General features: G+C 49.6%; 1 protein-coding gene and 1 pseudogene across 1 annotated transcript; both read left to right on the plus strand.

The window, feature by feature from the left end:
* The first annotated feature begins 2,081 nt into the window (after window positions 1-2,081).
* Window positions 2,082-2,876, plus strand: LOC112840542 (zona pellucida-binding protein 2 pseudogene; annotated as a pseudogene).
* Window positions 2,877-19,096: 16,220 nt separating this feature from the next.
* Window positions 19,097-27,689, plus strand: VSIG10L2 (V-set and immunoglobulin domain containing 10 like 2). The gene is given in 17 exon segments (XM_073904061.1): window positions 19,097-19,165; window positions 20,699-21,003; window positions 21,231-21,511; window positions 23,073-23,145; window positions 23,147-23,171; window positions 23,173-23,290; window positions 24,228-24,357; window positions 24,359-24,471; window positions 25,782-25,795; window positions 25,797-26,082; window positions 26,488-26,604; window positions 26,607-26,692; window positions 26,694-26,786; window positions 26,881-27,004; window positions 27,307-27,331; window positions 27,410-27,462; window positions 27,592-27,689. Coding segments are annotated over 17 exon segments (2,010 nt in total).
* Window positions 27,690-27,863: the final 174 nt, after the last annotated feature.

Consider the following 27,863-nt stretch of genomic DNA (forward strand, 5'->3'; position numbering starts at 1 on the left):
CTTCCCGCCGAGCAGGGAGCCCGATGCGGGGCTCGATCCCAGGACCCCGGGACCATGACCTGAGCCGAAGGCAGATGCTTAACGGCTGAGCCACCCAGGTGCCCCGAGAAATGAAAAAATTTTCTAAATGAGAATCTTTACAGATCTAAATTCTTTAGTCCTTAAAGAGAAGTGTGGGCCACTATCTCACTCTCTTTGGGAATTCATCTTTGCCCATGATTTTTTTCTATTCGGTAGAATGGCCATGGGTTTCTATATTCCCATTTCTAGAATATATTTTTCATGAGGGGATAAAGTCTTATTTTTTTGTAAAGATTGTATTTATTAGAGAGAGAGAACATGAGTGGGGGGAGGGGCAGAGGGGCAAGCAGACTCCCCGCTGAGCAGGGAGCCCAACTCGGGGCTCCATCCCAGGACCCTGAGATCATGACCTGAGCTGAAGTCAGATGCTTAACCGACTGAGCCACCCAGGCGCCCCTAATGTCTTATTTTGAGCTTGGTATCATGTTAGGAAGAATGATGTGGTTTCACTCTAGTCCCGTAGTTTGTGATTTGTGCCTTGGAATCCCAGTTGGAAGGAAGTGATTGACCAGGACGCTTTGCTTTTTGTGAGGTTTAGAGGCATGGTCAAGTATAACAGCCTCAGGCATGATTTAGAAGGTAGAGCCTGAGGAGGCTACTTTGTGAAGTAATGAGCTCCCCATTCATGGGATGACTGTTCCATCACTCAGAAGCCTCCACTAGGGTCACTTGCAATGGAGACTGTACTTCTGGTTCTTGAATTAGCTGGGAGTTTGGAATACAGTGATCTCAGAGACCCTGTCCATCCTAAAATACCATGTTTCCATGACTGCACACAGCAGAGCTATACACGTGGAAGAACATGAGCCATAGAAGCCTTGCACAGAAAATTGTTTTCCACAAAGGAAAAGAAAATGGAGTGATTAAGTTGTAACTGCACTCTGTCTTAACTTTCAGATTCACGGGCTTCTTCCCCATGGGACCATCCCTTTATATCTATCTTCATCAACTCATGCAGAATGTGGATTATTTTTCACTTAATATTTATATCATAAAAGCAATAAAACAGCAAATAAAAGTAGGAGGGGGAAATTACCAAAAATATCATTACTTCATCATAACAATTATCTTGATGTAGTCCTTTCCATCTTAGTATGACTATTTGTAGTTAATCATAGTGCATATATGTTATGTCTCTTTATTTGAAACATTCAGATGTTTTTTCCTATTGCTGCATAGTCTTTGGAATTATTAAAAATAATAATGGACCAGACTACTCTGTCAGGTGAATATAACACAGTGCATATTCCTAGCTTTGTTAAACATTTATGTGGTGTCCAGTTTTTTCAACATATCGTAATGATAAATACTCAGTAAATCTTCTTGCCCATTATTTTGAATTACTTCTTGGGATTGGAGATGTTCAGTTTTGAGTATTAGGTAAAAAACAGGCACATTTTTATGGCTTTTGGTAGATGATGGCAAATTGCTTCCGGAGGGCCATGACCACACCAGTTTATACCATCCCTCTGATTTCACCTCATCTTATCAGCAAGGGGTATTTTCATTTTCAAATTGCTAGGTAACTTTTTCTGGTTCACATTTCTTTTAATACAAACAAGAGTGGATTTTTTTTTTATATGGTTCATTGTCTGAAAGTCATCTGTGGTGTCCTTTGCCCGTTTATCTTGTGAGAGCTTAATGTCCTTATCAAGTTGTGCAAAATACATGTGTGAATTGATTTTTCCAAATAAAGATATTAACCATTTTTCCTAAACCACATCTTTCCAGTTTGCCTCTTTTGTTTATATTATGGCTTACCCACAAAATTATCTAATTTTTATAGTGGAACATATCAATAATTTTGTGAGTTTTGACTATTGGTTCTATAGCACTGCTCTAGGAAATATTCAGTCTTGGGAGCGACGGACCAGTAGGGGAGCTGACCCCGGCAGTTTGCTCCACTCTGTGGAGGAGAGATGGGGAGGCGCTGGGCCTGAGCTGAGGTGGGAAGGAGCCCGCCCCTCGATGCCTCCCGCGACGCTAGTCCCTGAGCCGTGATGCGAGCGTGGGTCCTGCTCTCCGCGGTGCTCTGGTACCTCCCTGGAGGTGGATGGCAACGTTCTTCTGAATGTACCGGGAAAGGCCTCATTTATGGCAAGCCCGGCACCCAGTGAAATATATGTAAAATTATATCACAATAGCCCAATCCTTGCCTGTATGGATTTTAAACGTGCTAAAAAAGAAGCAGTGGACCCCACCTACTTATGGATTGGCCTAATGAAAAGCCATTAACAGGAAATAAATAAATATAACTAAAACAGGAAAGCTGATGATGGAAGATTTTCTGGAGGCTTTGTCTGGACTTTACTTACAAATGTACTCTCTTATAAGACTGTCAGAGCGGAAACTCAAGAAGAAATGATAGTGAAGCAGAGATATGACTTTACGATCTTTGCCTATCGGGAACCTGATTATTCATATCAGACGGCTGTACGTTTTACCACAAAGTCTTGTGAAGGAAGATACAATGACCTGCTTTTTAGAGTGCTGAAGAAAATCTTGGAAAATTTAATCTCTGATTTGTCGTGCCATGACATAGAACCATCATATAAATGCCATTTTGTTAAAATTCCCAAACATGGCCTCATGCATGAGCTATTTATAGCCTTTCAAGTTAATCCTTCTGCACCAGGGTAGAAAGGTACATGCAATGATTCTGCTGACTGTGAAGATATCACTAATCATAATATCCTCCAGTGGTTTGTAGTCCCAGGACTTTTAGTCCTGATGTTGATGTTACTTGTCAGAGCTGCATTTCCATCCGTATTTATGGAGCTAAATCTTGCACATAAACTTCAAACAAAAATCATATTATGAAGACCAGAAGTGAAAGTATCGTTACTTGCTTGTGGAAGTGGGGAACATAAGATAATTTGTTCACATCCTGGAGCAACAGAGATTCATTAAGTAAGACCAATAAGACCAAAACATTGGAAAACATACATTTTATAAACTTCAAAATGATAGTTGACATGGCATTTCTAAGAAGGAATCTAATATCTCCAGTGGACAAAGGAAAGTGTATTAGTGGATGATTTTCAATGAAATATGTTTTGCTGTTTACAAACTGAATCTGTTGCTCTGTACCTAAGCCTATATTACGGTCAAGAAGAGTAGCAAAGTATAATATAATAAAAACTTTATACTTTCCATATATTAATTTGTTTGAAATCACTCTGATATGATATAAGGCGTATATGTTACCTTTGTAATTAGAACCAAAAAAAAGTTGTTTCTTTTGGTCCCTTTGCTTTTAGTTTGTTTTTTAAATAGTTTTAAAAGTATAGTGTTAGATTTATAGAATAATTGGGCAGATATTACATAGAGTTTCGTATACCCTGACCCCTCCCCAGTTTCCCCTACTATTAACCTATTGCGTCAGTGTGATACATTTGTTACAAGTAATGAACCAAAGTTGATACTATTATTAACTATAGTTCATAGTTTACATTAAGGTTCATTCTTTGTGTTATACAGTTGTATGGGTTTTGACAAATGCATAATGCCTTGTGTTTATCATTACAGTTTCATACAGGATAGTTGCACCACCCTAAAAATCCCTTGTGCTTTACTTATTCATCTCTCCCTCTTGCTCCAGAACCCTTGACACCACTGATTTTTTTAATGTCTCTCTGGTTTTGCCTTTGCCACCAAAATGTCATGTACTTGGAATTATACAGTATGTAGGCTTTTCAGGCTGGCTTCTTTCACTTAGCAATATACATTTAAGATTCCTCCATGTCTTTTTGTGACTTGATCATTTTTTAGTGTTGAATAATATCCCATTGTATGGATATATGAAGGACGTCTTGGTTGCTTCCAGTTTTTGGTGATTATGAATAAAGCTGCTTGTAAACATTAAAAAAAATTCAGTCTTAGTCTCCATTATTATTGTGATTTTTATCTTTAAAAAAGATATTTGACTTTAATCCATCTGAAATTTATTCTGGTGTGAGGCATATCAAACCAATCTCATCTTCTCTTTTTAAAAAGTGTTAATAATTCCAACACCATTTATTGAGCGATCCTTTCCTTTTTCCATTTTCTTCTGATATCTCCCTTATCACATTAAATTTCTATACATTTATGCACATATAATAGGATTCTGACCACCTACTTAATTCCAGTTTTTTCTTGTGCCAGTACCACAGTTTTAAGTATTGTTACATAATGTGTTTTAAGGACTTGCTCCTCCTCTTGGTTACTGCAGTTCCCTCTCATTTTTTAAAAAGATTATTTAGAGAGAGCAAGCACGCACTCGTGAGCAGGGGGAGGAGCAGAGGGAGAGAGAATCCCAAGCAGACTCTGTGCTGAGCCCAACACAGGATTCGATCTCACAACCCTGAGATCACGACCTGAGCTAAAATCAAGAGTCGGACGCTTAACCGACTGAGCCAACCAGGCACCCTCTCCTCATTTTTAAAAAATATCATTCCCAGTTTTATTTTTCGATATTAATTTGAGATCCATTTTATCAACTTCCAAAACACCCTCTGGATTTGGTTTGACTGCATCCATTTGGCAGTAATAATTATTCAGTCCATACTTTAATTTGTGGAGAATTGACTTCTTTGCAGTATTTTTTTTAAAGATTTTATTTATTTATTTATTTGAGAGAGATCTCTCAAATAGAGTCTCAGCAGACTCCCCGCTGAGCAGGGAGCCCGATGCAGGACTCGACCCAGGGACCCCAGGATCATGACCTGAGCCGAAGGCAGTCGCTTAACCAACTGAGCCACCAGGCGCCCTTCTTTGCAGTATTTAATTACATGGTAGGTCTTTTCTGTCTCAATGTGCAGAGGCATGCTAGGGGTACGGACACAGAGGGAGGCTGGGATTGCTAGGGGATACGGGTGTTGGGAGGACTCAGGGGGCTGTACCTGGGCTGGGCCATGCATGCCTGCATGCCGACCTGTCTGCCAGAGAGGGAGTCCAGGCGAGGGACACCGGTGTAATCCTGCCGAGATCAGGAGACCTGGCGACTCTGATAGCTGGCATATTGTTAGCCCGTTCTGCTAACCGAGGATCCTTCCAGCTCTAAAACCCTCTTCACCTCTGCCCCATGTGGTGGAAGACCCCGCAGTGCCGTTCCTGCCTCACCTCTGCTAGACCACGGGGCGGTGGCGGGGGGGGAGGCGGAGACCCTTCTCCAGGATCCTGTGGATCTTAGCAGCCCACCGAGGGCCGACCCCTCACAGGTGTTTCGCGCCGGCGGGGAGAAGGGGCGGAGGGCAAACCTGTGCAGCCCCAGCGTAGAGAAGAATTTTGTCTTAGCTGATGCGTTTCAGTGCACCCGGTCTCAGACTGCAGTGTAAACAGAAATCACCCAGAGACCGTGGGACTCTGCAGCTCCCTGAGGAGTAGGTCTGGACGGCGTCCGTGCTGTCTGCAGACCACACCTCGAGGAGCAAAGTTTGAGAACACAGATCTATGTGGGAATTCCTGGCTAAAAAAAAAAAAAAAAGGTGAGTTAGGGGACAGGGGTGGCTAGACTCCTAGTCACCATTGTGCTTTCAAAGTATGTGTATAGGCAAGGAACACAAAGCCATTTGATACATTATCGGGAGAGTAATGGGATGGGAGACTTTCTTCTACGTGTGTGTTGCTTTAAAGTGTTTGCAAAGAATAAAAACTGTAAAAAATATTTTAGTGAATGGGAAAAACAAAAGTGGTTCATCTTGCAGCCACAAAGGATTAGCTAGGCCACATCACTCGCTGTCCCTTCTCTGGGTGACTGTCCTCCTGAGGTATGCTTTCTCTTTTGCTGGGGTGGTTTTCGAACAGCCTGCTTGGATTTGCTCTCGTCTAGAAGCATCTGAGGCTGTACCCACTGCCCAAAGGGTGAAGATGAGGCCTTTAGAGATGTCAGCAATTCCCTCATTCCTCATCTAGGGTTAACCCGCTGCCAGACCCAATGACCAGTGATGCCCTCCACAACCACCGAAAGCATGAAGGAAAATCTCGGAGTTCAAAGTTTGCCTTTCTTACTGGAAGAATTTTTATTAGGCCAAAGCGTTGACAAGTTTGTCATTCCCAGAATCTGCTAACACCCTCCCTCCATTCCCTTCAATTTTTAGTGCTTTTCCCCTCCTCATTTTTAGAGGGGAGGAAAAACTGTCTTGAACAAGCAGAAAGTTTTATCCAAGGTGTTTGGCAATGAGTCCATGTGCTGGGAAAGATTTATGTCTCCGTTCTCTGGCACTGCCTGGTGTGAGCTCACTTAAAACAACTGAATAAATGAGTTCACTTTATCCTGTCAAAATGGAACTGAGGGCGGCATGGTACCCAGCTGGGGTCCACGGGGACCCTGAGGCAACGTTCATGTCTCACTCACTTGTGCTGAGCTCAGCCGTTTTTATGTCTGTCTGAGATCATTAAAACGAGGAGGGCAGGGAGCAGAAAGACCTGTGGAATGAATGGTGTGATGGAAAGACCACTCAAAGCCCACAAGGCTCAGCCAAAAGCCTGAATTTAGGGGTTCACTTACGAGGCTGCCTCCCTACCAGTCTTGTCTCCACCAGTTAGCAGGCCTTCAGACGGGAGCAAGACCCGTTGGCTTGACCAGAGCTCCTTGAAGGGACTCCCCAAGAGAGATTTCTTCATGCTGATGGTCACAAGAGTATTTGTTTCCCTTAAGTCCTATTGTGTCATTCTTGTGGCCCTACGACCATTAAGACTGGACCCGTTGAGACCAGGCCTTATTGTAGAAAAGGAACATGGATTCTTTCCTGGATGGATTGTCTGGGCCAGGCTCAGTTCCATCCGTTTACATGGGTTGGGGCTCGGGATGCTTTGTTATTAACTCAAGGCAGCTGGCCCCAAGGGAGGGCTGGTGCTGCTTAGTCCCGGGCAGAGGGCACCTGGCTAGCTGGAGGGCCCAGGATGGCCCATCTGGGAAGTGACTGCATGACTCTCCACTCTCCCCAATGCTAGGACTTGTTCCTCCTTCTAGAGTCCTCTGGCTTCAGCCAGAAGGAAGGGTGGTTTCTGTCTTAGGGTGGGGAACCTGGGGCTGTAATAACCCCTAAAACTTTCTTGGCATTTAAAGGTGACAGAGTGTGTCCCCTAGACTGTAGAGGGACCATAAGGGTGTGGGGATTGTGCCTTCTTCCAAAAGAAGGAAGGAGGGGGAGGGAGGGAAGGAGGAAGTAGATCCTCTCAAGTCCTGGGAAATTCCTGTGGGAAGGTAATAATGCCATTTTATAAATGTGGAGGCTGAGAGGTTGTGATTTATATATGTAAATATATCCTTAAATCGATTTTTTACTTAAAAATGCAACTAGTTTGATGTGTGCTGGTTATATTTTTCCAACATGCATTAAAGCACAAATATGCCTGAGACAAAAATTGTCATGGGTGTATCACCTTGGATGCTGTGCAGAGTGCCCTCATCCCACGAGGGCAGTGGCTCTCAGAGTGGCCTCATGACCACAGAGCACACGAAAGCACCACATAGATGTTAACTCAGACCCAGCCTTTCACAGCTTAGTTAAGAAAGACAAGCAGTGTCATGTGAATAACATCTGCATCAAGGAAGACAACCTGAACCTTACACATACGGGTGCAGGGAGCCAATGCTGGCTCATTTCTCTCTGACTCCTCTGGTCAGAATTCACAAGAACTGACAAGGAGGACCTAAAGCAGCTAGCTCCCCATTGTTTAGAGCAGCTCTGTCCAGCAGAACTCTCTATAGTGATGGAGAATTTCAGTATCAGCATGGTACTGGAGACAATTCTCCACAGGTCTTTTGTATGTCTACACAGTTTTCAAGCAGAAGCACTGACTACCTTTTTCTGTACAATTTTCAAGGACATTTGTGTAGCCAATAGCCTTGGACAGTAGAATTAATGTCTTCCTCCAGAGCACAAAAACAAACAAACAAACAAAAACAACCAGCTGGCTTCCTGCCCATTATAAAAGATTCGGGTTCCCTAAAGTAGGGTTTCCTCTCTTGTATTGCTACCCACTGCATGTGCAAGTATCCTCTGGCCCCCTCTCATGAGAACCAGAGCTCAGGAAACTGGAGCAAGAAAATGCTGATACTCTGGCTACGGATGTTCCTATAAATAATAACGCCCTTAGTCTTCTGCAAGCATTTGTGAAACTGGCAGATTAACTTGTTAGCTTGCACCTAGGGGAAGATATGAGATTCTTCACCTTCCTCAACACATTGTCCAACACATGTGGCTATTGAGCCCTTGAAATGTGGCTAGTGTGACTAAGAAACTGAATGTTTAGTTTGAACTCATTTTTCCCCTAGTTTTTTTGAGGTGTAATTGACCAAAAAATTGTATCTATTTATTTATTATTTTTTAAGATTTTATTTATTTATTTGACAGAGAGAGACAGTGAGAGGGGGAACACAAGCAGGGGGAGTGGGAGAGGGAGAAGCAGGCTTCCCGCTGAGCAGGGAGCCCGATGTGGGGCTCGATCCCAGGACCCTGGGATCATGACCTGAGCCGAAGGCAGAAGCTTAACGACTGAGCCACCCGTGCGCCCCAGATTGTATCTGCTTAAAGTGTACAATGTGATGACCTGATACAAGTAAACATTGTGAAATGATCACCACGATCGAGTTAATTAACATATTCATCTCAAATAGTTACCTTTTGTTTTTGTTTTTTTTGGTGAGGACTCTTAACTACTCTCAGCAAATTTCAGGTATATAATACAGTATTATCAATTATAGTCACCATGCTGTATGTGAGATCCTCAGAACATATTCACCTTGTAACTGAAAGTTTGAACACTTTGATCAATATCTCCCTTTTTCTCTCAACTTCCAGCCTCAGGCAACCGCTATTCTACTCTGTTTCTGTGAGTTTGACACCCGCCCCCCTTTTTTAGATTCCACATATAAGATTCCATATATACCATATAGTATTCGTCTTTCTCTGGCTCATTTCATTTAGCATAATGCCCTCCAGATTCACCCATGTTGTCATAAATGACCGGATTTACTTTTTTATGGCTGAGAAATATTTCACTGTATAATTAGACTGCATCTTCTTGACCCCTTCATCCCTTGGTGGACCCTTAGTTGTTCCCTTATCTTCGCTATTGTGGATAATGCTGCAATAAACATGGGGGTGCAGATATATCTTCAAAATACTGACTTCACTTCCTTTGGATGTATACCCAGATGTGAGATTTATTTTTAAATAGCCACATGAAGCTGGGGACTATCCTATTGGACCATATAGCTTAGAAGGTTCAAGCATCAACCAACCTGACCAGGTAGAGGGATTTTCTACATTGAGAAGAAGTTGAGACTTAAGGCAATCGCTATTTTCAGTATTTGAGCGTTGATGATTCGGCAGCTCTAGGAAGAATGGAATTTTTTATTATGTCTGGAGGAGTTTCCTGGTACAGCTCAGAGGTGAAAGGAAAGAGAAATTGGGGCTGAGTTCAAAGCTTGGGGATGGGGAGATATTCTTGCTACAAGATATATCTTCTGGAAGAGGCTTGGAGGCTAAGAGAGAGACGATATGGACACTGGAGACAAGCAGACCAGTGGCCCTTAAGGAATTTACCCTGCTACCCTGCCCTCCCCTCTACCCCTCAGCTTGAGAATATTCCCCATTCACCCCTGGCTGGTCAGAAACCCCTCTGGGCCTTTTCAGCTCCCCAGGCTCTTGCCCCCTTACCTCCTGGCTCAGAACAATCACTTCTTTGATTGCTGGCTCAGGCCCTGCTGACAGGTCAGGTCATATGTACCTAATCAGGAGGAGCTGGGGCCTGAGGGATGATAAACGGGGCTTCTCATTTCAATAAAGTTTGTACAGAATATTGGAAACAGCTGTGGGCCTTGGCTGGCGGTGCCAGAGCCCATGGGGGCCTGGTGTTTGGGAGAGGAGGGTTGAAATCGGGAAACACCAGGGTGAGAATCTAAAGGGTGCTTTGCCACCCGAAAGCTGAGAAAGCTAATGAGCCTAGTTCAACACCAGGTCCTGCTGGAATCCTAGGCTTTGCGGGGGGCGGGGGGGGGAGGGATGGGGAGCACTCTGGAATCAGAGGGCTCAGGTCACACCAGGCAGGTCTGGGTTACCCACCAGGCATTTATTCACATTTATGTAAATATGCCATTCATTTCCCAAATGCCACCTAGATTTCTCTGCAAGCTGCTTTTCTCACCCAATGTCGTGAAAATCCTCCAAAGTGTTCTTTTCCTTAAATTGTGGTAAAATATATACAAAATTTACCATCTTAATCATTTTTAAGTGTACAGGTCACTAATGTTAAGGATATTCACATTGTCATGCAACACACCTCCAGAACTTTTTTACCTTACAAAACGGAAACACTGTACCCATTCAACAATTCCCCATTCCCCCTTCCGCCCCAGCCTCTGGCAGCCACTTTTGTCTCTCTCTCTTCTTTTTCTTTCTTTTTCTCTTTCTCTCTTTCTTTCTCTCTTTCTCTCTCTCTCTCTCTTTCTTTCTTTCTTTCTCCCTCTCTCTCTCTCTTTCTTTCTTTCAAGATTTTATATATTTATATGTCAGAGAGAGAGCACAAGCAGGGAAAGTGGCAGAGGGAGAGAGAGAAGCAGACTCCCTGCTGAGCGGGGAGCCCCACATGGGGCTCGATCCCAGGACCCCAGGATCATGACCTGAGCCTTTGGCTCAGACGCTTAACCTACTGAGCCACCCAAGCATCCCAACCACTTTCCTTTCTGTCTCTCTGAGTTTGACTACTTTAGAGGTCTCTAAAGTAGAATTGTACAGCATTTGTCTCTTTGTAATTTACTCTCTTTGATAGTTGCATAACATTACAGTATGTCTATCGTTCAACCACTACTAGTATTTTTGCCCCTGCAAAAAAAAAAAAAAAAAATGCTATCAAAACTTTTTATGCGTATCCTTGCATACTGGAATTTGCTGCCTTTGTTTGTTTGTTTGTTTTTCTGTAGGATAAATTACCAGAAATGACATAGCTGGGTCAGAGAGATACATATTTTTAGGTTCCATCCAGATCCCTTTTCCAGAAGTCCAGGTAATCCCCATATTCACAGGGTGATTGCTGCTTCCCCCACATCTCCTCCAGCCCTGGCTCTCCTCACTCTAAGTTTTGCTATTCTGATGAAGGAAAAGTCGTGTCACACTTTTATTTTATTTTATTTTTTAAAGATTTTATTTATTTATTTGAGAGAGAGTGTGCATGAGAGAGAGAGAGCTCATGAGCAGGGGGCAGAGGGAGAAGCAGACTCCGCACTGAGCAGGGAGCCTGATGCAGGGCTCGATCCCAGCACCCTGGGATCACGACCTGAGCCGAAGGCAGACGCTTGACTGACTGAGCCACCCAGGCACCACGCTTTTCAAGTGCATATTTCTCTAACTACTGCTGAGGTCGTGCACCTTTCGGTAAATGCACTGGCCGTTTACAATAGAAATACAGATGCATCGTATTCGTGTGTTTTGTCCATTTTCCTGCTGACTTTTTTTTTTTTTCATCGTGTGGAGGAGCTCTTTGTGTGTTATCCATGTCAGATCTCTATTGCTGGTAGATCCTGAAATATTGTCTCCAGTCTATAATTTGTTTTTTGACTCTCTGCGATCTTTGAATCCTTTGAAACTTAAAAAAAATGTACATTTATCTTTTCCTCTCTGGCTTCTGGATTTTCTGTTTTGTTTAGAAAAATCTCCTCAAACCGGAGATTGCATAAATATTCTTCTAATGTTTTCCTCGTTAAATTGCTTCAAACAGTGTTTAAATTTGTTTAAAATATTTCCTCATGAAATTGTTTAAATATTTTAAATATTTAAACATAAATATTTTTACATAAATTGTTTTACATGTATAAATTTAAATACACTTAAATCTTTCATCTATTTGGAATTTAGTTTTAGTAACTTGTGAGGTACAGAGGTGAACCTTGTTCTGTTTTTTCAGGGAGCCAGTGGTGCCTACACAATTTATGAAATAAACCATCCTTTCCCCCACTGGTTTGAAATAGCACTTTTATTGTATATTATCCATATGTACTGGGGTAGATTTCTGGACTTGGTTCATTTTCTGTCCCCTGGATCTGTTTATCTTGTCCTTTACCCTTAATGTATGATTTGATCACAGTGATTTAGAGTCAGTGTTCCTAAGGCCGCTCTTACCTAATTTTTCATTGTTTTCATTGTTAAGATTATACAAGTCCTTTCCAGCTGTCACAGCCCGTGAATGTCGGTAACTTTTCAAGACAAGCCAGAGTAAGTCCGGGAAAGCCTGCCCATGTGCGCGCTCAGGAATCAACCATGGCAGAGGCTGGACGATATTAGATGTGCATCTACTATGTGCTCGGCACAGCTCTTTTCAGTAAAGCTGGGGCTGGAAGACCGGAATTTCCCACACTGCAGTGACTCATAATACTTTAAGGTTCTGGCTTCTCAGCTCCAGACCTATCCTCGATACACTGCTTTGGGAAGGTGGCCTTGGGCCCTGCGAATCCCATTTCTGCTTGCCTGCTGTTCCCTATTTGATCCTTGTGACCAGAGCCACTACAGGGAGGCTTGCGGGCCAGAGGAGGAAGGGTGAACACGTTCCTTCCCTTTGCATCTGAGTGTTCCCTGTAAGCAGAAGCCCAACCACCTTCACCCCAGCAGCAGGCCCGTCCCGAGATAGCAGCTGAATGCTTGCAGCTTCTCCAACACTCACAGCTTCACCATCCACCACGCACCCCACACTCCTCCTCCAGGTGCCCCTTCCTCGGAGTCTGGGCACAAGCCCGGAGGTCCTTCCTTCCCATGCAGAGCCTCCTCCCCAGAGCTCTGGGTCCCTCCTCAAATGTCTAAGGGCTAGTAGCGGCAACCTCTTCATCTGGTTTCCCGAGGACACCTGCGCACTAGTTATCAATTCTTTATCCTTTTTTCTACTGACTGGTGTGATTTCTGTCTCCTGACTGGACCCCAACTGACACAGGTAAGGGGGAATGGAAGTTTTCTGGGGGCTGAGGGTTGCTTCTCTTGGCCACCCTGCAGGGAACTCTCCTCCCTCCTCCTTTCCCAGAATTATTTGGCCGCTGGTTGTCAAGGAGATGGCTGACAATTTCCAGTTTGCAAGTCTCCCCCAGGAGCTCTACAGAGACATTCTGGAAACTCCCTACTCCTTCCTGCTCCCCAGCCAGGGAACTTGGAGAATCTCGCCAGGTTCGGGCGGGGGGTGAGGGGCCAGGGCATGGGAGCGGGAGAGGGGTGCTGGCCAGGCCTGCAGATGGAGAGGGAGAGACAAGCGGTTTCCTTGGGCCCTGGCTTCATCCATGGACTTCAAGTGCCCGGCCAGCTCTGCTGGCCCTGTCCAGACAGATACCTACTGGTTCCAGACAAGGCCAAGTTCTCTCACCAGGCCCTGAGCCACGGCAACGTGTCTCCTGCCATGACTCCAGGCATGGCGGGAGCCCCTTTGCCAGCTACAGTGGGGAAGAGCCTGGAACCTTTTCTGGGGAGGGACCTCAACCATTCCTAAGTTCCTGTCCCTGAGACAGGGAGCCGCACACACTGTTGCCTGGCGTCATGCCCCCGGCTCTGGTCTATTTCATAGTAATTACTGTGGCAACATGATCGTCATAGCAGGGAGGTGGGTGTGAATCTCACTCTATTAAATTCAACTAAAGCTGACTCCATTCCTGGGATCCTGCCCCCACACCAGAGCCCCACCAGAATCATCGAGGCTTATGTACAAAGTACCAGAGATAGGGAGATGGTTCTAACCCTGGGCCCATTGTGGTTGCTGCTGACCTTTTCACTGGCCGAGCTCTGGGGGGCTTTCCTTTTCTCTGCCCTTGTGGGTCATGGGCCTGGCCTCTCAAGGTTCATCCTCTCCCAGGGACCCAGGGACCTCTGACCTGTCCCCAAACTGAGGGAAGTCTCTTCAACTGCCACCAAAGGCATGCTCCTTACTCCGTCTTACCACTTCACGGAGAACACCTAACACAACTTTTCGGTGATTTCATGCTTCTAAAAAAATAAAAAAATGTTAACTTGGGGATGAAGCAGCTTTTTTTTTTTAAGACTTTATTTACTTATTTGACAGAGAGAGACAGCGAGAGAGGGAACCCAAGCAGGAGGAGGGGGAGAGGGAGAAGCAGGCTTCCCGCCGAGCTTGGAGCCCAATGCGGGGCTCGACCCCAGGACCCTGGGACCATGGCCTGAGCCGAAGGCAGACGCTTAACGACTGAGCCACCCAGGCGCCCCTAAGGCAGCTTTTGCATCTGCTCTGCAAACATCCTCGAGGCAACACAGAACCGAAGACCTGGCTAAAGCTTCATCTGTTTCATTTTTGCAGAAGTCTCATAGAGTAAAGGAAGACACCCTTACATCTCATCCCCAAGTGTTACAGTATTAAGAAAAGTAGAAACATTGTCTTACGTAATTGCAAAACCATTATCTCACAAAACAGAATTCGTAACCTTTCTCTAGCGTTGTCTCATAACGAATCAGCCTCATTTCCAGGGAAGACCCGAGACCTGCAGCCGGGAAGGAACGTGCTTGGGGGTGCCTCGGCTGGTGGGCCACAGAGCTGGGATCTGAACACTGACCTGGTTCCAAGCTCTGCTCTTTCCACACCCCCATGTTTGCACAGTGCTCCGCGCACCCACTCCTCCAGCTCTTACAACAGCCCCGAGAAGCCCCTGGGCCAGCATGACAACCCCGTTTTTAACGGATCGGGAAACAGAGACCTGGAGAAACAGAGTGTCCTGCGCACAGTGGCACGGTGGGGGGAGGGCAGCTGGCTGTGAACGTCTCCGGGAATGGTAAAGCAGACAGAAGGAGGGTTAGCTCCCAGGCAGAACTGGCATGGAAACCAGGCCTCCTTCTTGTGCCCCAGCAGGGGCTCTAGCCACCATCGCTGCGCATCCATCTCGTCCTCCCCTGCCGCCCCTGTCTGCCCGCCCTGGTCTGCTGGTCTCCCTTTCTTCACCCCTCTATCTAGGGCTTCATTCATTTCCTCTCTGGTCTCCAAAGAGCAGTTAACAAAGTGACTAAGCAGTGACCCCTGCAGGGCTTCTCTCAGCCAGGAACACAGTGGGAGCCGGGTAGGGCTGCGGAGCCTCTGGCCCATTTCCTCTCCAGTCCTCGGCTCATCTCCTGCCGGGCTCCCCAGGGGGCCTCCGACAAGGCACACATGGACACACGTGGAAAAGCTATTTATTTCCAGGAGCATCTGCTTCCTCTGCTCCAGGCTAGCTGTCCCTCTCCTTCCACCTTCTGCTCGCCCCAAAGCCTGAGGTTTCAGAACCAGGATTCAGAATGGTCACAACCGGCTGGAGCAGCGGGACACGCCGCTGCCCATAGTGAGGCCCACGTCTGCCAGAAAGTGAGGCGACAGCCCGGAAACCTGAGCGCCCGTTGTTGCCAGACCACTACCTCCTCAAAAGACCTGGGGAGCCCCCATGGAGCCGCCATTTCCTCTCAGAATACGAAGTTCTGTCCAGACTTCCTCGTAGGCCTGGGTGAGGACGCAGGCATGCAGAAATAAATGTTAACTGGATGGAGAAACAAAACTCCAACACAGTATGTGACTGGAGAGGGATTTTGAGTCTTCTTGTCAGAGAGAAAAGGGACCTAGCGGTTCCACAGGCCCCTGACCAGCCCGGAGGGGACAGTCTCAGGTGGGGACCAGCTGGAGAACAGCCAAAAGGATGAAGCTACAAGGGGCGCTTGGGGGAAATAGTGGAGAGGGCCTGAGCCCGTTGGTAAAATGTGGGTAGCAATACTATTACGTGGAGTGTGGAGAACACAGCACGTGCCGGGTGAGAAATGGTAACTCGTATTATTATTCAGGCAGAGAATAAAAAGCCTGGACACGCTGTTTCAAATTTCGAATGACTTTCATTTGGAAGGGGGTAATGAATAGTTTTGCCAAGTTTCGGTGAAAGAACTCAACCCAGACATTAGAAGTATGAGGGAAGCAGATTCTAGTTCACCCTAAACAGAAAGAGGGCAAGAATGAATGTTTATTGAGTGTATGCTAGGTGCTAGGTGCTTACAAGGTGCTTGATATGTGTGGTCGCATCTTACCTGTCCAAAAACTTGAAGGTGTAGTCAGTATTATGCTCGCTTGAAAGATGCAGACAAGGAAGCTCAGGGCGCGTTGCTTGCCCAGGGTCACGTGGCTCTTGCGGTGCCCACCCACTGTTGGTCAACGGGAGGGCTGAAGGGCCATCTTCCCAGAAGGCTGCAGATCTCACCCATTCAGAGCCCTCAGCCTGGTTCTCCAAAATCTCCACTCAACTCAAGAGTCTGGATCCTCAAGTCCATGCTTGTAACCTCTTCTCTTCTAAGTTGAGCTGGAAGAATACTCCACTGTTGGCCTCTCATCGCTCCTAACTCCACACCATCCCCTCTTCCTCCCTCCAGGATCTCCCACAGCAATGATGCAGGTGTTGATGTGAGCCCTTGGGACCCAGGTAGGCTGTCAATGGAAGCCCCACAGTGAGGGGGCCTGCGTCCACTTGAGCAGGAGGCGAAGGTGGGAAGCAGGCACCAAAACCTGGGGGGCCTACAGCCTCACCTGCCCCTGGGCCTAGGCCCTGAGCATGCCCAGAGCAAAGCACAGTACCAGGTTACCCTGGCTTGGCTGATGTTTTTTGGGAAAGAGGAGTAGGGAGAAAGGGAGGGGTCCTGCCATATACAGCATGGTGCCTTGCACTTAGCAGATGCTCAAGAAATGTTTGTTGAATTAATTGTTCACATTCTTCAGGTCAAGGCGCATAAATAATTTTAATAGGCAGGTGCTCTATATGCATAACCTCATTTATTCTTCTCAGGCTCAGAGGGGATAAGTTACATGTTAAGATCACATGATAATGGAGAGGCAAAGCTATGTTCTGACCACTGTACTTTCTTGTCTTTCCAAAATGGAAGACCTTGCCTCTCCTGGTCCCTGAGCTCCCACAGCATCAGAGACAGGAGACCTGGACCTGCTCTCCCATTCTGGTCATGCCTCCTCTTCCCTTCCAGATGGGACTGCAGCTCTGCCCTGGCCGGGGGCGGGGGAAGGCTAATTTTATATGTCAACGTCACTGGGCCACGGGGTGGCCAGATACTGGGTCAAACATTATTCTGAGTGTGTCTGTGAAGGTGTTTCTAGAAGAGATTAACATTTGAATGGGTGGACTAAGTAAAGCAGATTGCCCCCATCCATACCATGTGGGTGGGCCTCATCCAATCAGTTGAAGGCCCGGATAGAACAAAAAGGTTGACCTTCCCCCAAATAAGAGAGCACTCCTTCTGCCTGACTGCTTTGAGCTGAGATATCAGTCCTTTTCTGCCTTTGGACTAGGACTGAAGCATCAGCTCTTCTTGGTCTGAAGCTTGCCAGTTTTCAAACTGGAACTTACATCATAGGCCCTGCTGGGTCTCTGTCAGCTTGCTGACTGCAGATCTTATAATAAATCTCTTTTTCTATATACACACACATCCTATCAGTTCTGTTTCTCTGGAGAGTCCTAATACACCTTCTTCCCTGACTCTCCCTTCCAGAATCTCCCTTACATGGGAGCCTGAATCTCAGGGACCATCTGCCATTCTGTTCGAAGCCAAGTTAGGAGGGACTAGGGGCTCATGACCCTAAGGAGGGCATGGAAGGGTTGAATGAGAGTGGGACAGGGGTCTGTCCACTAGCCTAGGACAAGTGAGAAGCCGAGAGAGCCATGGTGGGCACCTCTGGGCCCAGGAGGAGCCTGCGGGGCACTCAGCTCCTGTCCCAGCTGAGCCCTGATGAACCTGACACCAGACATCAGAACCCCCATCTCACTGGGGTCTGGGAATCTCACCCTATCCCCAACCCCAGAGGATGGAAAACTGACCTCACGTCAGGTTGTCTGTCAGAGACCGCCAGGGAAGCGGGAGAGCTGGTCTCTGCTCCAGCATCAGGGTCTGCACTTCGTAGATCAGATCTGACCGGGGAAGTGAAGGATGGTGCACCGACTACATGCTGGGCACTGTTTGCCCTAGTGCGTGCGTGCATGTGTGCAAGTGTACGTGTGTCCGTGCAAGAGAGAGAGAATTTTATCAAACATTTGTAAAAGTTTATACAACAAAAATGTACAGCTTGATGAACTGTAACCCCGACCCAAGTCAAGAAATAGGACATTACTAGGACCCAAGAAGGCTCTCATATGCTAATACAAAGTTTTCACTTGATATCCACAATCATCTTTACAAGAAAGGAGGTGTTATTATCCCCATTTATCTGGAAAGAAATGAAAGTTCAGAGATTCAGAAATTTCCTAGTTTCGTAGTCCATCAGTCAAACCCGAACTCTGGCATTGTGTTTCACCCCCAAGTTCCTACCACCCTCTACCAGCTTCTCCCAACAAAACGTGAGCAAAACACAGAGGGGAGGAAGGGCATTTGAAGGTGTGTTTGAATCTCCTCGACGCTGAGGTCTGGAGGACTGCAAGCAGGGCTCCCACGCCGGGCAGGTGGCTGGACTCGCTGAGACTGGGGCCTCTTTCAACTCTATGCTCAGTGACTTATTTTATTTTATTTTATTTTATTATTTTATTTTATTTTATTTTATTTTATTTTTTAAAGATTTTATTTATTTACTTGTCAGAGAGAGAGAACACAAGCAGGGGGAGCTGCAGGCAGAGGGAGAAGCAGGCTCCCCGCTGAGCAAGGAGCCCGATGCAGGACTCCATCCCAGGACCCTGGGATCATGACCTGAGCCGAAGGCAGCCGCTTAACTGACTGAGCCACCCAGGCGTCCCTCAGTGACTAATTTTATACTATCATTAAAATGAAAATGCAGGGAGCTCAGAGGGTGTCCCGTAGATCTGTCCCCGCCAGGTCTTGCCCTCCCCAACTCCGCATTATGAATGGAGTGAATCATCTGGTAAATAATTCCCTTGTCATCGGGCCAGTGAGGGTAACAGGAGAGCGGGGGTGGAGGTGGCAGAAGGCTGAGGTTGGCAACCCGAGCCAGACCCCCAATCCTTCCGGGGCTGGGCTTTGCTCTGGAGAGAGAGTGCCGAGTGTCAGGCAGGAGCCCCAGATGGACAGCCACCCGGGAAGATGAAGCCATGGTGGGTCCGAGGGCTCTGCCCAGACCTCTCTGGTTCCTGCTGTTGACACCCCTCTGCCTTCTGCATGTGGGGGCCTCCTGTGAGTGACACTCAGGCCCATTCCCCACTCACATCCTGCTATTTCTCCGCCTGTCTTCCTCAGGATCTCCCTTTAACACTTGCGTGGCCATTCAATGAAGTCCATCAACTTTGTTTATCCACTAGACCTTAGCCAGCGTGCCCTGAGTGACCACTCTATGCCAGGCAGGGGAGGCAGGGCTGGAGCAGAGAGAGCATGCTGCCTTACCCTCCCAAGTCTGGGGTTGTCCCGACGGTCACTGTCGGGTAGTAAGCATGGAGCGACATGGTCAGATCTGGGCTTCCAACTGTTCCCTCCAAAGCGGATGGTCTCTTCAGGTTGCTGAGAGCCCTTGGGAGACCAACAGTCTAGCTGAGAGATGCTGGTAGCTTGGGCCACAGCAGTGTCCACAGGGTTGGGAAGAAGCAGCTTCCTTCCGGGTTAAGTGTTGTTCTTGATCAAGTGAATGGCAGAATTTTGCCCTCGGTCCCTCCCCTCCAGCTTAATGCCTGTCTTCTCTTCTCTCTCCGGAGAAGCTGCGAGCAGTGGGGAGAGCCTGAGATCGGGAGCTAGGCTCCACTCCCAGCTCCACCACCTACCGTGTGGTTCTAGATGAAGTGACTTCATGCTCAGAGTCTCAGGGGGATGTGATTACTGGGTAAAGGTAACGCGGGTGCAGGGCCTCACACAAAGGAGGCATTCAACAAATGGAAGCTAGTGTGAATCATTCCTGTGCCTTGTTTGTCATCTGAGGCATTTATTGTCGTCCATGTGTGCTGAAGCTCTGCACGTTATAGTTACCTGGCCACGGGGGGACAGGAGAACGTGGGGCTCAGGCACGTGCTGGGGTTCCATGCTAGGTCCTGAGCAGAAAAGAACACCGTAATGACTGTTTAATGTCACACTCCCTGATAGACTGAAAGCTCCAGGGAGCAGGGATGGGGCAGCTCATTTGTCATCGTTAACCCTGGCACCTGGTACGGGGCAGGCACCCCATAATTGGCAGTTGACCACTGAATGCTGGATGGGCTGATGGCAGGCTGGTGTCACCTTTCTCTGCTGTAGTGGGTCTGGAATCTCCCGTAGAATCTTTACACAGAGACCCCCAGAACCTGAATTGCCAGTGGCCGTGCAGATCTCCCAATCTTGGGCTGATCATCAGATTGACTTCCGGAAGCTTGTTAAAAATACAGATTCCTGGGCCCCGATGCCCTGGGGATGCTGACTCTGTGGTCTGGGATGAAGCCCGGAGTATTTATTTTTATCAAGCCCCCACACTGGTCTGATGGCACAGGGGATGGGAGCCTCAGCTCCAGTCTGTTCCCTGACCTCAGTCAAGGATTCCCCCAGGCCGCCAGCTCCCTCAGCACAGAGAGGAAACTCCGAAGCTCACTCAGAAACCGTCTCTTCCCCACCAACTCAGAGGAGAAGGAGGAGGGGCCCAAGGAGGGGAAGGAGGAGAGCCCAGCCCAGCCCCGATGTCCTGCATCGCCGCTCTGTCCCTAGGGCAGCCCCGCCTGACCCACCGAGCCCCTGACTAGGAGGCCACGTCCATTCAAGGAGTGCAGGGTGGCTCTGTAGAGCTGGCCTGTGGCTCCGGACCCTCACCCCGACCTCCACCGCCGGTGGTCTTCTGGAGCTTCACTCCCCTGGGCTCGCTGACTCCCCGGCCTGTGGCTGTCACCAATGGAGCGGAGTCCAAGGTGGAGGCCGGGGCTTTGGCTCTGGGGGCCAAGAGTCTGCGGGAGCTGCAGGAGGGTGCCTGAGGCCACTTCCCATGCCAGGCCCTGCACTCGGCCAGGGGCCGGCTGCACACCCCCTTCTCCGGCCTCACTCTGGCCGTGCTGGGTGAGGGGCCTAACTGGGACCTGGCTGACCTGAGTTGCTTTGCCTCTACTTGCATGTGCTTCCCGTTGCATGGGGCTGGGCCCACGTTCCACAGGGCCTCACGTCCAGGGACTGAGAACACCTGGACTCACAGGGAACAGAGGGCCAGGGCCCCGTGGGCAGGCCAACCCCCCAGCCGGGCATGGGTCTGTAGTAACAAATGCAGGGCCTCTCCTGCCTCTGGCCTGTGCCCGTATCAAAGCCTTGGGTGAGGCTGAGCGACCTGTCCCCCGTGGAGGGGACCTCTGTGGTGGCCACATGTGCAGTCTGGGAGGGCACAGAGCCTGTGATGTTTGCCTGGTGACATCAGGCACCTCGAGGCCTGGAGGAGGAGCTGGTGGAGGTGACGGAGCGATGGCTTCAGCTAGACCCGGTCAACAGGACGCACCTGGGCTGGTACATATGCAGTGCACACAATGCTGTCAACAGGCTGAGAGTGATGGGACCTTCCCTGATGTCATCTGTGAGTCAGACTGGGGAGGGGGGGCGGGGGGTGTGGTCAGGGCTGGCCCCTACCTTCCCATCTGCACCCTGCCTCCCGACACACCACAGGGCCCCCAGCAATGCCCCAGCCCGCTGAGCGGCTCCAGTAAGCGAGAACCTCAGGGCACTGTACCCCCTGGGACCAGATGCGGATCTAGTACAGGGGTTCCAGCCTTTTCCAGGTCGTGAGCCCCTCTTCCCAGGAAAATGAGCATACATTCAGAGTCACAATTTTACCTATAATTATGGTAAAAGGGGTGGCCCATGGAGCCTGCCTTTGGGTTGAGCCGGAAGGCCTGGCAGGGACCAACTGAACCCTGAGGAAACCAGGAGGAGGGACACAGTGGGCAGGGAGGGCAGCAAGTTGGTCCCAAGTCAAAGGCTGAGAGACTCAAGTTAGAAATCAGAAGTCTGTCTTTAAAGCACTTGAAGAGGGGCGCCTGGGGGGCTCAGTTGGTTCAGCGTCTGCCTTCGGCTCAGGTCATGATCCCAGGCTCCTGGGATAGAGCCCCACGTCGGGCTCCTTACTCAGCAAGGAATCTGCTTCTCCCTCTCCCTCTGCCCCTTCCCCTGCTCCTGCACTCTCTCTTTCTCTCAAATAAATAAATAAAATTAAAAAAAAATAAAGCACATGAAGAGCAAACAAAGGATCACTTCTCAGAACTTACAAGGAACCCCAAAACAAGCAAGGAGAAAGAAGTAGCAACCTAATACAAGAGTGGCCAAAAGTTCTTTCAGTAAAGAGAACAAATAAAGCTAATGAACTTTTGCAAATTAAAAAAAAAGTAATTTAAAAATGGAATGAGAAGCCTCTGAGAAGGAAGGAGACTAGGATGGTCTAGAGCTACGCTGTCCAACGTGGCTGCCATTCGCGTGGCTCCGAGCGCGGCAGATTTGCCTGAATCAAACAGGTGTGCTCAGCCTACCAAATGCACGCTGGATTTTGGAGACTTAGTCTAAAAAAGAACATAAAATAGTAAAATAGCTCATCAATAATTTTTATAATTGATTATACACTGAAATAACATTCTGGATGTATTTGGTTAAATACAAAATATTATTAAAATTATTAAAACCCATTGGTGCTTTTTGCTTGGTTGGGTTTATTTTTTCTTTTCAGGATTTGGCTACTGGAAAATTTTAAAAATCTGTGGCTCGTATATATCTGTTGGACAATGCTGGTCTAGAGGATTTAAAAAGCCAGGACTAGCGACGTCTTGTCTTGTGGGTGGTGGTTTGTGGGATTGCAAACTCAGGACCATGGAGGAGGGAACCTTCCCAGGTGGGGGCTTCCAAGGGCCTCTGGGATTCCTCAGGGACTCCGAACTCCTGCTCACCCACTCAGCCCCTGCCCCCCTGACCTGAGAGCTCAGCTCTTCGCTCACCAGCCCCTCAGAGGAATCCATCTTTCCCCGCCCACCCACTTCTCCCTGCTTCTCCTATCCTTCACCCTGTGACCTCTGGGCCCCCCAGCTGGGCCTCAGGACCACGGTGCACTGGTAGCGAAGTCTGTCCAGCCCCATCCTCACCCACTTCTCCACCCAGATCCCTCCTGTGCGGTGCTTCCCATCCTCGGGGCTGTGACTTTGGTCTGCACCTGGCCTGGGAGGCTTCCAACTGCCCCAGGGAACCGGCCCTACCGCCCTTAGTTAGCAATGTCACCTGGAGTCAGCCAGCCATGCAGCTCCCAAATGGCAGTGTTTTCACCTGTGCTGGCCGGCCCCCAGCCCTGACGCTGCCCACCCTCTGCAGGATCACGCTGTGTGAGTGGACTCAGGACACAGCAGGGCTCTGATGTTCCAGGCAGAGGTGTGGGTGGGGGCCAGGGGAGAGCCCTCGAGGGGCACTGGACTCCAAGACGTGCCATGTAACAAGGAGGTGGGCAGCACTCAGCTCGGACCTCCCTCCCAACTGCTCTCCGCTCCAGCCCGGTCTCCACCACACTGCCCTGTCCTCTGCAGCTTGGGCTTGGAGCCCCGTGACACCCTCCTGTCTCCCAGCCTCCAGGGGCAGCAGGCTGTCATTGACCGCACACTATTACTGCCCTCTTGCATGTTGGTTGGTCTTGAAATGTGCCTTTAGCTTTCTCTCTGCTTTGAAAACTTCTATCCACCTCCCAAGACGAAGTTCAAATGCCAGCCTATTTTCAAAGTCCGCCTCCCTGAAGCCCCGGTTTGTCTCTGTACGTGTACTCTAGCATTCATCAAATTATATTATAATCTTGTCCTTGGTGTCTGTTCCCACGATTTCTCTGGCACACGGTCAGCCTCCATAAGTGGTGAATGAACGAATGAATGTGTCACTGAGTCAGTGGGGGAATGAGTGAGTGAAGCAATAAATGAAGGAAGGGGGGCACCTGGGTGGCTCAGTTGGCCAAGTGTCTGACTCCTGGTTTTAGCTAAGGTCATGATCTCGGGGTCATGAGATCTGAGCCCCTCAGAGGGCTCTGCACTCCGTATGGAGTCTCCTTGAGAGTCTCTCCCTCTCCCTCTGCCCCTCCTACTTGTGCTCTCTCTCTCTCTCTTTCTAAAATAAATAAATGAAAATGTGAATAAACGAAGGAAGGTGGGAAGCGAGGAAGGAAGGGAGGATGGGGGGAAGGAGGGAAGGAAGGAAGGAAGGAAGGAGGGAGGGAAGGGCTAGGCCTACCAAGCCCCTCTTCCTCCTGTAGGGCCATGCTGAGCCATCATTCCCCTCCAGAGGGTCCCCTCTGAAGCCCCGCCTGCTGGACCACAGCCACAGTCAGAGACCAGTTCATCATGCTGAGCTGTGAGTGGCTGGGAGGCGAGCCCCCTGCCCTGCCGAGCTGGCTGGACGGACGGCAGCAGCCCCTCGCTGGCCGTCCACCTCCTGCAGGCTCAGGGAGACCTGGCTGGCCGAGAGCTCACCAGCCGGGGCACTCACCGGCTCAGGGCCCCTGACCCCCCCTGCCAGCTCCAGCCGGGTGAACCGGGCTGGTGGCTTGGTTCTGGGGTGGAGGTAGGAGAGCAGCCCTTTGGAACCAGGAGGAGGGGCTCGGGGGGCTGTCTGTGCCAGAATGCGGAGTGAGTCAGGAGACCGAGTCATCTCATCTCCCGGGGACTCAAGTTTTTTTCGATCCATAAGATCAAAGGGTTTGGTCTGGGCCTGTGTTGTCCAGTAAAAATATAATGTGAGCCATATATATAATTTTAAGTTTTCCAGTAGCCACATGTGAAAGAGCAAAGAGAAAACAAGAGAAATGTTTTATTGAACTCAATATATCCAATATATTATTACGTCAATGTATAATAATAAAAAAATTATGAGTGAGGTATCCTATATCCTATTCTGTCCTCAGAATCTGGTGTGATTTGCTACAGCACATGGCAGTGTGGGCCGGCCACAGCATGAGTCACTCGCGGCCGGGGCTCCCGCCGTGGGACAGCTCCCATCTGGCTGCCCGGGGACTCTGTCTCCCTCATTTGCATCAATTTGCATGAGAGGTGCCTGATCATATTCCTGCCTCGCATCAATCGGTATTTCAGGCGCCAGAGGTCTCTACCTCTCTCACTGCTTCTATGTGTTTTGGGTCTGCTTTCTTTCTGTCTTCATCTGGCCCCGCCAGTCCTATTTATTGCCAGCTCAAGAAAAAAAAAAGAGTTAAATATTGAAGTGAAAAATGTGAGAAAAGCACACAAAGGAGCAGGTACATATAACGGTTCTCACAAAATGATTCACGTCTTGGTCTCCCGGGGCTCCCAGGAGGCCCTCCGCTGGGAATATTTCCCTCCCTCTGTCTCGGGGCTGGAAATTCCATCCTAGGAGATTCACTGACACCTGAAGTTCTGAGTCTTTAGGACTCAGTCCATAAAAACTAAGCACCTGCTCTGGGCCCAGTCCTGTGCCCGGGGCAAGGAACTGATGGGCCATTAGGGAGAAGGAGGCTCCATGGCAGGTGCTAGGAGGGAGGCGGTTAATACAGAGGTGAGTAAGGCAGGGGCCCCACCGGCGGGAGCTGAGACAGGAGTGGGGTAGCTGAGGGGCATGGGTGCACATTGTTATTCTCAGGGAATCTTGGAGCAGATGGTGGTAGGATTCGGGCATAGAATGGGATCCTGGAAGAGGCAGCAGACTGGCCCAAGGCAAGCTTCACTATCAACTCCGCTGGCCCTGTCTTCTCACTCTCTTCCCCTCCCCTTCCCCTCCACGGTTGGCCAGCACCTCACCCCCAAGCCTTCCCACTAGCCCGGGCGCCGGGGACCCCTTCCAGCCTTACCCTCTCTGTCCCGGCAGAAGCTCCGCAGTTGGCTCCGTGGCACAGTGGCTCAGCCCCGGGTGTCCGTGCTGGAAGGGGGCGAGGCCTGGCTGGGCTGCACCCTCCTGGGAGGCATGCCGCCTGCCCAGCTCCTGTGGCTGGGACCCCAGCAACAGCAGGTGGAAGCCGGCACCCCTGGATTCATGCTGCACCCTGAGGGTGCCCAGCTCCACCTTCGCATCCGGGATGCTGACCCAGCGCGCCACAGGGGCGCCTACCAGTGCGTGGCCCGCAACGCCGTGGGCAACAGCAGTCGGAGCGTCCTGCTGGAGCTCCGGAGTGAGTCAGGGGTAGTGGGCGTTTGTGTGGCGAGGGGCAGGGGCAACCTCCAGCCGTGGCCCTAAATTAGGGCGAAAGGCACGGGAATCCTCTGCTCCAAAATTTGGACACGCGAGCTCCGCAGGCCCCGACAGGCCCTCCCAAGCACGGACTCAGATGGGCTTATGTGAAGGGGACTCTGCCGCACCCTCGAACGCAGGCAAACGGTTCCCCTTGCTGTCAGAATCATCTTTTGCTCAGTTTAGAGATGAGGAAACCCGGGTAGCACAGACCAGAACGACACAGGACGAAGTCTACACGCTCCGTGCCACGCTTCGGGTTGCCTCTCCACGAAACGGGAACAAAGTTGGGTGCGGGGCTTGCACGCACGCCGTGCGGTTGTGGGGGTGCAGGCGCCTCCCCCAGGATACCCAGCTCCTCCCAACGTCACCATCCGCCGCCTGACCGACGGGAGACACCGGAGAGACGTGCAGCTGCGGTGGGCCGCCGAGGGCCCCGGGAACCTGACGGGCTTCCTGGTGCAGCCAGGGCCAGCGTCCCAAGCCCGGGAGCCGGGGCCTGGGAGACGGCAGCCAGGGTCAGGGAGCCTGAGAGCAGGGGCCGGAGGCTGGGGGGGCGTGGCCCCGGGTGTCCGCTATGCCTTCCGCGTCCCGGCTCTGAATCACCACACGGCTGGACACCCCTCTGAGGTGAAGACACCAGGTGCATGGGGCATTGCCTGCTTGCTGCCCTCGAAGGCTTTGCTGTCCAGTTCAGTAGTGGTTCCAAAACCAGGTAAGCAGCATTCTCCCCTCTTAGCGGAGCCCCTTCCCCGTCTATCCAGCAGTGCTGGGTGCAGCGGGCACAGGAGTGGTGGTGGCAACAGTAGCCTTCCTACTGGTGTTCCAGTATCCTGCCTGGCACCGGAGACTTTCCCCTGTGAGTGGGAAGCTCAAGGGCAGGGTTGCTTGACTCCATAGGGGGCCAGGTCTAGACCTATCCAAGGAGAGATGCAGACCCCACCCCCCCGCCGCCCCGGACAAGGGATCTAGGCTCTTCCTTAACTGTGACCTCTCCCCAATGCTAGCTGTCCATCCGGGCTCCGACTCCCAACCTTAGGCATTTGCGGCCACCCCCCTCTGGGTTCCGGGGTCTCTAGCACACAGTCTGTTGGGGAAGGGAGGGTTATTTTCCCGGAACCTACGCTGGGTTGCTCAAGTACTGCAACTTCTTTTCTTCCTACAGGCCTTGGCCAGTTGCTTGTTCCCATGTGAGTGTAGAACCCCAGTCATCCTGGGGGTTGGGGAAAGGAAGGCCGGGGAGGTGCACTCTTCCGCTTCACCCTCAGGGAGCCAAGTCACCAATACAGGGATTCAAGGGAAGGCCTGGAGGCACAAGCAGGTGAGCATGATTTTATCCCAAAGATAATTACTCATATGTAAGGAGAACAGTCCTGAGTTTCACACGTAATGCTCAGTCTCTGGTCCTGAGAACAATCTGGGACACCTCTAAGGCGTCTGTCTTTTGTAGGCATCAAACCAACACCCACCACCCCAGGTTCGGATCCTGCACAAGAACCCACGGATGCCCCAGTTAGTGTCACCATCACTGTGACTGCAACGCTGTGAGCCCCAAGGGGAGCGCCAGATATGCATGGATGAGACAGGTGGGAGTTGGAAAGATCCCTGTGTCACACTTGGTCTTAAAACCAAGGTGGCTAAGATACTGGCTACCTTTCCCTGCTTCATACCCAGCCTTCACAAGAGGACCAGGCTCAGCTGCAGGGCCTCTAAATGACCCGG

This window comes from Callorhinus ursinus, unplaced genomic scaffold, assembly GCF_003265705.2.
Source record: "Callorhinus ursinus isolate GAN/ISIS: 27379988/994484 unplaced genomic scaffold, GSC_fseal_2.0 scaffold19, whole genome shotgun sequence".
In the NCBI taxonomy this organism is placed as follows: domain Eukaryota; kingdom Metazoa; phylum Chordata; class Mammalia; order Carnivora; family Otariidae; genus Callorhinus; species Callorhinus ursinus.